Here is a 10,976-nt window from a genome sequence, read left to right as displayed (position 1 = left end):
TGCTGGTCTCTGCGTCCATGGTCTCATAAAACTGTCGGTACGTCCCTGTGCAGTATTTACCAAAGCCCACCCTCCAGTCACCCTCTGCCTCAATGCCCATGCTCCTTTTGTCTGCTATGGCAGCTGCCATAGCAGGAAAGAGGCGGGCATACACCAGCAGCTGGTCTTTGTTGGACACGAGTGGGGTGCTGCCATCTCCCCACTCAGTCTCTGCCTCGTGGCATAGCCAGTGTCGTGGGTCAGCAGTCACTGGAAGGTCTGGCCCCGGTACTGACCAAACAAGACCTCCATCTGACTGAGGACTTGCCTGCAGTGAGCCGGGTCCCTCCCCAGGGCTGAGACCCTTGCTTTAACATCACCCTCTGCCCTCTGTTCCGTCACTGGCTGTGTGGCTGTGGTCTGCTCTGATCTGTTCTGCTGGGCCACCTGAACAGCTTCAGGACTGGCCTGAAGCCGCAGCTGGGTGGTACCAGGCAGGAACACAAAATCTGGTGTAAAGCTCATTCTGAAAAAAGACAAGAGACTCCAAAGATGTGGAGTCCCTTATGCAGCGATAAATTGGCAGGCTGACTCTGTTCTTTGTCAGCCTGCCAGTCTGCGTGTACAGCTGTATGCCTGGTGGGTCCTGGATGCAGCTCAGGTGGCACGGCTACATACTCAGAATGTCCTGGATCCGGAGAGCGTTCAGCAATGGGAATTCCATCATGGACTCTGCTGGTTTGCCGAAGGTGTTGAGGAGATCCTGGATGAGGAGAGCTGATTCCACTGTCCCACATGGCTGTCTGTGACAGTGGAGCCTCCACTCCTCTCTGGAGATCCTCCTGATGGCCTCAGTCAGGCCAACCATCCTTCGCTTCCCTGCCAGCTTGGACCGCTTCATCTCAGTGAGACAGTAGGCATCACCAAGGTCCACCTTGAAGATGCAGTGAGACAGCTGCCTCATGAAGGTGGGGTACAGCTCATGGCTTTCGGTCGTGACACTGAATGTGAAGCGGTGCCAGATGTCCAGGTGCACCACGAGTTGTGTGATAAAAGAAAAATTATGTGGTTTCATTTTCTTAAAATGATTATTTCATGGGATGTTTATAGATAGTAAATACAGTACGATGTAATCATGTTGAATAAAGTCCTGGCTTTGGTCTGTGATAAATATTTTTACATGAGATAATTAATGTTGTAATTTCACTGTTTTCAGTATTAGTATCAACACTTAGTTTCATACCAGAAACAAGGCAGCTGTCTTGGACTCGCTGTCTTGGCCGCAGCAGTCACGGTCCACGTAGATGATACATACCCCAGCGAGTCGGTACCGCCTCATCAGTCAACCTGGGCCCGATCTTCGTTCTACCTTGTGAGGCCCTCCAACAGACACTTTTGAAAGTAGCAGCTGCTGGCTGCTGTGCTGCAACACAATTAGATTATAGAGAGAAAAGTTGGACTGTCTGTTAAGCAAATTGACCCTCTGGTACATTAAAGTTTTTTAAATCTGAAACTGATTTTTGCCTTTTATCTGGAATTATATTTATTCTATAGCTCTATGGTGATACAGAGCAACAATAAGTGCCATCATTCAATCATTTTCAGGCATGCTGAAAAGCTTCATTTGTGGTCTCTAGTGCCACCTAGTGACACTCAGGGAAGTGTAGCTCCAGATGAGAGCAAACATTGAACTGGCAGCAGCTCATGGTTACCTGAAGTTACAGGGACAGAGACACATAAACTGACCCTGTGGTTAATGTTTTCCCCTTGAATTAATATTACAAGGAAGGTGTGAAGATACAACAGATACTTTCTGTGTAATTTAGTATTGTCATTTATAAAGAAGGGCTTAATCATATAAATATAATAAATATAATTCAGTGAACCAGAGGGAGACGCTGTGTTTATGCACAGAGATTATTAATGTTACACATCAAGCCATTTAAACTGTTGTGTGTTTAATATTTTGACCTGCTCACGTTGTTTTTCTGGGATTTTATTGTTGAATGCAGAGGTGTTTTTTTTTACTGCATGTTCAGTGCAAATATATAAATAAATGTAAAATCTCTGAGTAAAGGACTGAAGAGGAGATTCCAATGATCAGTGAACAAAAACAAGCCAACACGTCAGATAAACCGTGATGAAGATGAGGGAGGAGACTCTGAGGGGTTTGCTGACACGATGAGTTCTCATATTTCCGACAGCAGTGAAAGCGTCATTGGCTGCAGCGCTGCGGTCAGACGGACAGACAGGCAGACAGACAGACGCCACGGACACATCAGACGGTGCAGCTCAGCTCTGTGGTCCCTGATTCTTCCATCAGATTAATAGACGGTAGATTAACGGGTCGCCGGTATGAACACGGAGGAGACCAACGTGGATCTGAGGGATGCTGAGACAAAGGATGCTGAACCGAAGGAGGCGGCGGATCCCGCTCCGGTCCCCTCGGATGCTGATGCGACGGAGGCCGATGTGAGTGAGGCGGATCTGGACCAGGAGGAGCAGGAGAGGATACCGATGACCGGAGGAGGAGGAGACCGGACCGAGGAGCCTCCGTCTGCCGGCGGAGAGGAGGCGGCGGCGGAGAAGAACGGCTCCGTGAAGCTGAAGATCCCCGATGAAGAGCAGGAGGAGGTGACATTCACCGGGCTGAGCAAGGAGGAGCTGCTCAGGGTGGCCGGGACACCGGGGTGAGGAGGAGGAGGAGGCCTGGACACACACACACACACACACACACACACACACACACACACACACACACACACTGTACGCACAGACAGATATTGATCATATAGATTTTGACGTCACAGTCAGGACTCAGTCACAGATGTATTTCACTGCAGACCTGAGATCAGCTGTTCAGACAGGGTGTGGCTCTGCATGGAGAACAACATCAGTTAATATGTGGCGTATATAAATACATAAATATAAATATATGAAGAACATCAACACAACAGCTGATTTTCCTGCAATCCTGTTTTCTAATCTTCCTCCATTTGTCCTCATGTTTCTGGGTGTCCCTGTCCTCCTCCTCTGTGTGTCCTCGTCTTCCTCCATGTGTCTTCGTCTTCCTCCATGTGTCCTTGTCTTCCTCCATGTGTCTTCGTCTTCCTCAATGTGTCCTTGTCTTCCTCCATGTGTCCTCCTCGTCCTCCATGTGTCCTCATCCTCCTCCACGTTTACTCATCCTCCTCCATATGTCCTGGTCTTTCTACATGTGTCCTCCTCCTCGTCTTCCTGTGTGTCCCCAGCTGGGTGAGGACCCGCTGGGCGCTGCTGGTGGTGTTCTGGCTGGGCTGGTTGGGGATGTTGGCTGGAGCCGTCCTCATCATCCTTCGGGCTCCTCGCTGCAGAGACCTGCCTGAAACCAACTGGTGGAACAACGGCCCGCTGTACCAGATCGGGAGCATCCAGGCCTTCACCGACACCCACGACCTGAAGGGTGAGAACAAGGCATTCTGGGAGATTCAGAGAGAGAGAGCCAGACAGCAGTTTGAATTCGAATTTATATTTAATAAAGAGAGTTCATTTTTATGAGGAAAAACAGCAGCCAAGCTTTTATCTGAGAGTCAGTGAACCTCAGTCAGTATTTTGTGCTGACTGACCACAGACCTGCTGACATTCAGCACAAGTCTGAACTTTATCTGAATGAGCAGAAGCAGAAGTCACAGAGCTGGTTCGCACATTTTACTGTCACACGACGCAGCGGAGGAAACACCACCTCCAGAGAGCTGAGGTCAGCTCCTTTGTTTCCGTCTGTGTTTAAAGATAAATGAGGATTGAGGCGAATCAGAGTCAGAACTCTTCCTCCTTTTCTTCACACTGTCCAGAATAAACGTCCATAAATCCAGTTAGAAATCACAGAAAAAGAGGCTGCAGGAGGTGCCTGAGAATCATCATGTTTCTAAGTTTCCTTCAGTGTCAGATTGATCCAGTGATCCAGGGGTTAACAGCAAACAGCAGCTGCTCACACAGTTCATCACACTGTGAATGGAAATAACTCTCTGTAAGGAGAGCAGCATCATGACCTGCAGCTGACTTTATAATAAACATCTGGTGAACTTTAGGGTCGTTCTCTGCTGACATTGTTTCCTGTTGTCATATCAGCTCCCAAACAGGCAGCGCTGGAATGTAACTCAGCATTTACTCTAGCTACAAATCTGAGGTACTTTAATGGAGTGTTTTATTTTACGTTTACTCCACTTGATTTCAGAGGGAATTGTGCTTTTTAATGCACCACATTTATCTGACAGCTACTTCACAAGATCTTGATGAAATACTTTGTCATAAATTAATCTACCCAACAGCTGTAAGGAAATACAGCTGGAAGCAGTAAAATGTAATCAATTAACAAATTAACAGAAAATTAATTGGCAACTATTCTGATAAACATTTATGTCACAATTTTTTTTTTTAATTAAAATTTTTTTCTTTCTTTTTTTTTTTTTTAGACTTTTCTGCATCAGGAACTTTTTTTATCTTTTCACCTTTTTATACTTTTCAAGTACATTTTCACAATTTCCCCTCAGGGATCAATTTAATATTTCTGATTCTTTCTTCATTCTGATAATACATACATATTTTTATTTAAGTATCATTTTCAATGCAGGACTTTGACTTTTTTCCTCAACCTTGTTTATTAGTTTTCACATTATGAAAATGTGTATTCAAAAGTACAGGAAAACATTTTTTAACCCCCCAGAGACAAACAGACAGGTACAGTCTAGTATGAGACAATAATTTGCCCCCGTAATAAAAAACAGAAACAACTGTACAAGATTAGATTTCGATCAAAAGTCGATCGTAGCTGTTGAAAACAAACAGGACTACAACTTCACAGCTGTTCAAGCAGATACGTAATAAAAGGTTACCGTTCACTGCTGAAATTGTTCTGAGATCCTTGTAGAGCAGACGCTAGTTGCCTTAGTAAACCTTCTGGCATCCATCTGAGCATCTGAGAGAGACTAAAATTCCTCCTCCTCCTCCTCCTCCTCCTCCTCCTCCTCCTCCTTCTCCTCCTCTTCTGCAGGTCTGGAGCAGAAGATCAGCAGTCTGGCTCAGCTGAAGATTAAAGGTCTGGTGGTCGGTCCGATCCACGTCGCTCCAGCAGACGACGCCATGAATCTGAGGTTCGAGGAGATTTCCTCTAAGGCCGGAAACCTGGAGCAGTTTAAAGGCCTCGTCCAGGCCGCTCATAAGAAGGGTGAGGACACATGTCATTAAAATGATAGAACATATCAGGTTGATGAAACAGACAGTTATCAGGCTGATTCTCTCTGATTATTGGTTGAAAAATACCAAAGTTTCCCTTTTAAATATTCTGTATAAGTAATGTGATGTTCTCCACCATTAACTCCTTAAAGTAACTATATGTAGTTTTGGTATTATTGAGGAGAAATAAATGTAAATGTGAGGTTATTCTGAGGAATATTTGGTTTATATCGACATCACAGGACTAAATGATCTGCAAAAAATGCCACTTTGCTTCTTACAATGTCGCCATAAAACTGACATTTCACATTCAAAGCCTTAAAAACAAATACCTAAAGTATTAAATTATTTGAACATTTATGAGTTTTGAGACAGAAACCTGTCCTGTCCTCTTGATGGTTAACATCTAATATTAAATCAGACATTTCACATTGAAATGTGCAGCAAAAAGAAAAGAGGAACGTGTCAAAAGTCCTGGTACCTCAAACACACCATGATACAAGTACAGTCAGACAGATGTGTGTCATTTACATGTCGTGTGTCTCTGCAGGTATTTCTGTGGTTTTGGATCTGACTCCAAACTACCAGGGATCATCTGGACCCTGGTTCTCCAACATCAGTGTGACCAACGTGGCTGAGAGACTGAAGGTGAATACAGACAGACAGGTGTTTGCAGGTGTCCTAGAAATGACAGGTCAAGTGATGAATGTAGAAGCTCACAAAACAGAAATTATTTAAACTCCCTGTGTAGATGTGTGACACAGCAGGGTGCACTGTTGATGTCTCTAACAGCTGTCTGTCTGTCCTCAGTCCGCTCTGGTGTTCTGGATGAATGAAGGCGTAGACGGCGTGCAGCTGTCGGGGGTGGAGCGTGTGGCCAGCGTGGTGCCGTCTCTGTGGACCGACATTCGAGCCATCGTCCAGAACGTGACGGAGGAGCGCCCCAACAGGAAGTTAGTATCCAAACTGTCAAACTGGGACCACTGGGACCACTCAGACTGTCCTCATACTAAGTTCTGTCCTTAACATAAAGAGTTCAGGCTTTTAGATGAAAAGAAATAAAATATTGCAGAACAAATTCAGCTTCTCCTCCACATCTGACAAATCCACTTTTCCTTAGAACTAAAAAATGAACCCAGTTTTTTCTCTCTAGAGTTGTATCAAGACAAATCTGGCAGGCATGGGATGAGCTGTGGCTTAATAAACTGTCCCATGTTCATCTTCTTTACTGGTGTGGAAATCAGAGAAATGTCACACTGTAGAAAAGACAGACCTGCACATAGAGCAACAAAAGATTCAGACTGAAGTCTGGATTTCAAAAATCAGGGCAGTACGTGCGGTGGTGTGTCTGTGTCACTCTGCAGTTACACCTCCAAAACACTAGTCGGCAGCGGAGTTTCTGTGAAGTGCTGTAAAGTTTAGTTGATTCTAAACACACATTAAACACACATTAGGGCGGCACGGTGGTGTGGTGGTTAGCACTCTCGCCTCACAGCAAGAGGGTTGCCGGTTCGATCCCGGGCATGGGAGCCCTTCTGTGCGGAGTTTGCATGTTCTCCCCGTGTCAGCATGGGTTCTCTCCGGGCACTCCGGCTTCCTCCCACAGTCCAAAGACATGCAGGTTAATTGGTGACTCTAAATTGTCCGTAGGTGTGAATGTGAGCGTGAATGGTTGTCTGTCTCTATGTGTCAGCCCTGTGATAGTCTGGTGACCTGTCCAGGGTGAACCCTGCCTCTTGCCCGATGTCAGCTGGGATAGGCTCCAGCCCCCCCGCGACCCCCAAGAGGATGAAGCGGTTAGAAGATGAATGAATGAATGAATAAACACACATTAAACACACATTTTCCCCACAAATACAACATGCTAACATTATTAGCACAAGCTTATGGCATTTTACATTGTATAAATTAGCCTAGCAGCTAGCAGACTTTTCCTCTACTCATATGAAGCCAGAGACAACAGCAACATTTAACAAAGGTAACATTACAAAATTCAGCTCCATTACAGCTCACAAGGTTCACTGACAAAACAACTGTCTTATACTAAACATGTTTTCCAAACAAATACAACATGCTAACGTTATTAGCACAAGCCTATGGCATTTTACATTGTATAAATTAGCCTAGCAGCTAGCAGAGATTTCCTCTGCTCATATGAAGCCAGGATAAATCACACACAAGATTTAAAATGCTATTTTTGTGGAGGCTTTATTGTCTTCACAATTTATTGTTTCTTATCTGTGAAATTAAAGTAAATAAAAGCTTTGTTTCCACTGAGGGAAATGGTTTCAGCTTATAGAAACAGACAGGAGGTCTGCGTCATTGTAACGTGTAGTTATATGCATCCATCTGAGCATCTGCAGAACCTACGCTGTAGGTACGGCGTCTATTTGATGCATAAGTATAAATCCCATATTACAGGTGCATCTGTAAGACGTCAGTCGACTGCGAGTCGTCCTTTGCTAAATTATATCATGAAATATCTAAAATGTTTGTGCAGCTTCCAAAAAACATTTATTTGCAAAGTAATTCATCATAATTAATATGTAGTGTTTTCTGTTATATAGAGGCAGATCAGACATGGATTAATATTTACAGACTTAATGTTTTACCTCCCCCCAAAAAGATGCAGAAATGTTCTGATCTTTTTTTCTTCGTTTTTACATCTGACATCAGTTTGTTCAGATACAACACGTCCTCTCCGGAGAAAAGATGAGATGTGTGAATAAATTTAAAATAAGCCTCTTTCATTTTGTTACAAGTAAATAAAAAATATATTCTGCTGCATAAACAAATAAAAGACTTCATCTGAGGCATGGACTGATTATTAAACGGGCCTACCTCAAAATCACACTTCAAAACTGTGAACTGTGTTTTTAAAAAAGAAATCTGGATTTGTCTGAATAAAGTCTCGATGTGCTCTCCAGGGTCTTGATCGGCGTCACAGAACGTTCCTCAGCTGAAGACGTGTCCACCCTCCTCTCCTCCACCGGTGTCGACCTGCTGATCTCTAGGGTCCTCTGCTCCGGCAGCCCGGACGCTGTGGAGCATGCTCAGTCCATCCAGCTCCTGTATTCATCCCACAGCCAGAGCAAGCTGGCCTGGAGCCTGGGGGGGCGGGCCGAGGGGCACCTGGCCTCGCTGGTGGGACCCGCTCTGGTCAAACTGCACCAGCTGCTGCTGCTCACACTGCCTGGGGCGCCTTTCATCAACTACGGGGACGAGATCGGCCTGATGGACAAGGTGAGGGAGCGTCCCTGTCAGTCCACAGAGACGGATTTATATTGTTGAATTAATGCGTGGAGTCTGGGTCACAGCATCTTCCATGTTATGTGAAAGAAAAATGAAATATTTCATTGCTCTCTGCTGCCATGTCATTCTGCTTTTCACCACTAGATGGAGCTAAATGCTTTTTCTTTTTAGGCACCAGTTCCTCTCTGGTATTCACACTTTTCTCCTTCAAGTATGCAGAGTTTGCATCATGATGATATAAAAAAAATAACATACTGTGCAGCCCTGTCTATAATCCATAATCCCTCTCTGCATGAATCAAACATGATGATTGGTTCTTGATATGGACATTTTAACTTCTGTGTTAAAGGGCACCAAGTTTCCCATGATGCTTTGGGACTCTGACGAGCAGCTGAACGGGACACTGCAGGTAAACAAGCATCAAGTAAACATGAAGATTAAACTTCTTCTTCTTCTTCAGTATTGGTAAATATCCTGTTCATGTACCGATCTCTCTGTGTGCAGGAGGAGCGGGCCGAGCGTCTGTCGTGTCGCAGTTTTTTCCGCAGTGTGAGTGATCTTCGTGTTAAAGAGCGCTCCCTGCTGTTCGGAGACTTCTTCCTCCTCTCCAACTCCTCCTCCTCCCTGGCGTACCTGCGGGAGTGGGATCAGAGCGAGCGTTACCTGGCCGCCTTCAACTGGGCGGACGAGGCGGCGACGCTGCAGCTGAGCGGCGCAGGGCTGCCTCAGCGAGCCACGGTCGCCTTCAGCACCAATAGCAGCGCCCTGCCTGCAGACAGCAGCGTGGACCTGATGGAGCTGCGGCTCGGCCCCGGGCAGGCCGCGCTCCTCAAGTTTCCCTACACTGGATAGACCTCAGGTTATTGTGATGTTATCACCAGACGATTAAAGCTCCATTCAGACTGGAGGAGGCGAGATGTGTGACTTCTCTTTATCGCTAATGCCCGTCCAGAATAAACGTCCATAAATCCAGTTAGAAATCATAGAAGAAGAAGCACCACATTAACCCAGTGAGAGTCTTCTGTACATTAGTGGGTACTCTGCAGACAGGAGCTGCTCTCTGGCTTCAGGCCTAAAGAAACAGAACCACAGTCTGAGCGGAGCTTCAGTGAAATCATCTGGTTAACATGTTAAATAAATGTTTATTCTCTCACGACAGCAGGTGTGTCATGTTTACTGTAAGTGATGAATATTAATCTGACCATGTGATGATGATGATGCAGCTGTCCTCTATCGTGTGCATTCTGTGAAAACAAAATAAAAAATGAAGGAAAGGCATTTTGAAGTTTGTCTTTTTTTGTCCGTCTGTAAAGCTAAATGTTAATGTTAATTTTTTATTTCATCATAAACAATTTTTCTTATTTTTGTAAGTATCGAGGATTTGTTCTGATTCACCGTTGTTGTTTTTATTTTTGCTCTTCTCTTACATAAGAGTAAATTTGACATGTAGTCGAGTATTTTTCACACAAAAACATTTCATGATCACAGATCACATCATGAGGACTTCTTGCTTTTCCATTTAGTTATTTTGATTGATTCACTTGATTTAAACTTTTCTGCATGGGATACTTTTACTTTCAACACATACATACATTTTCTTGATTGTACTGACATACTTTTACTCCAGTAACAATTTCAACACTTTTACTAGTAACTTTTAGTACTTTTAGTTAAGCAAAGGATGTAAATTCTTCCATCACTGCTGCTGTGACATTTACAGCGTCACAAATGTTTAATCATTGCTGGGTTTTTAATTTTCCTCTAACACCAGTACTGAAATCATGTTCATTTTGTTTAAGTTAATTTAACAGTACGTCTCCCTTAAAGGTTTTTTTGAGAAGAAAAAAAACCCTCCAACAGTTCATTTACTGATCTGTTACTTGACCTTGTTTGTATCTTAATTAAAACATTCATGTCATTTAAGGTACAAATTAAAGTGTAGTTACCTGTGATGTTGTTCTGTATATTTTAAAGGTTTTTACACTTTAAAAATACTCAGTAAGTCATTTTTGATCAAGGTGAAAGTTGTGAGGTTTTAGATTTTAACCAACAGGCTGCAGATGACCCATTAAAAGTTTAATAAGGTGAAGGTCACATGACCAGCTCCTCTGTCATGTGATCAGTCAGCTGATCAGCCTGCACACTCAAACACATTTAAACTGAAAACAGAAACATTTTAAAAATTGCCCGTCAGGCTAGCTAGCTCGAGCCGTGGGCTCAGTTGGACTTACACGTTCTCTTTTCCTCCTTGATGGACAGATGCAAAAAGATTTCCGCACACTTGCATCTATTCAGTGTTCCACTTTATTTGTTGAGCTTTCAGTCTACTTGACCTCCATCAGAGCTTACAACAGGCAACAGTGAACAAGCAAGAAATTTGCAAGTTGAAATTAATGTGAAATGTGATGAATGGCTTTCGTGATGGCAAATGAAATCACACACACTCCTGTGTGACGTACCTCAGGTGGGGATTGAACCCTGGTCTTTAGGTTGACAGTCACTGTCCTTCACCACTGGACCATCTCTGTCGCTGA

General features: G+C 44.1%; 1 protein-coding gene across 1 annotated transcript; it reads left to right on the top strand.

Moving 5' to 3' along the window:
- The first annotated feature begins 1,800 nt into the window (after positions 1-1,800).
- On the top strand, positions 1,801-9,714 carry LOC125901370 (4F2 cell-surface antigen heavy chain-like). The gene is made up of 8 exons (XM_049597038.1): positions 1,801-2,669; positions 3,231-3,421; positions 5,009-5,182; positions 5,741-5,838; positions 6,001-6,143; positions 8,118-8,433; positions 8,792-8,851; positions 8,947-9,714. The coding sequence occupies exons 1-8, from the start codon at positions 2,335-2,337 to the stop codon at positions 9,292-9,294; spliced, it is 1,665 nt and encodes a 554-aa protein (XP_049452995.1). The 5' UTR covers positions 1,801-2,334; the 3' UTR covers positions 9,295-9,714.
- The last annotated feature ends 1,262 nt before the right edge of the window (positions 9,715-10,976 follow it).

The sequence above is a fragment of the Epinephelus fuscoguttatus genome, linkage group LG14, assembly GCF_011397635.1.
Source record: "Epinephelus fuscoguttatus linkage group LG14, E.fuscoguttatus.final_Chr_v1".
Lineage (NCBI taxonomy): Eukaryota > Metazoa > Chordata > Actinopteri > Perciformes > Serranidae > Epinephelus > Epinephelus fuscoguttatus.
The sequence above is the reverse complement of the archived record's forward strand: the minus strand, read 5'-3'. Positions and strand labels throughout refer to the sequence as shown.

Excerpts from the sequence above, each read along its gene's own strand:
- LOC125901370 (XM_049597038.1), top strand. The coding sequence starts at position 2,335 with ATGAACACGGAGGAGACCAACGTGGATCTGAGGGATGCTGAGACAAAG. Across the intron at positions 3,422-5,008 it reads CGACACCCACGACCTGAAGG|GTCTGGAGCAGAAGATCAGC; the intron begins GTGAGAACAAGG and ends CCTCTTCTGCAG. Across the intron at positions 5,839-6,000 it reads ACGTGGCTGAGAGACTGAAG|TCCGCTCTGGTGTTCTGGAT; the intron begins GTGAATACAGAC and ends GTCTGTCCTCAG.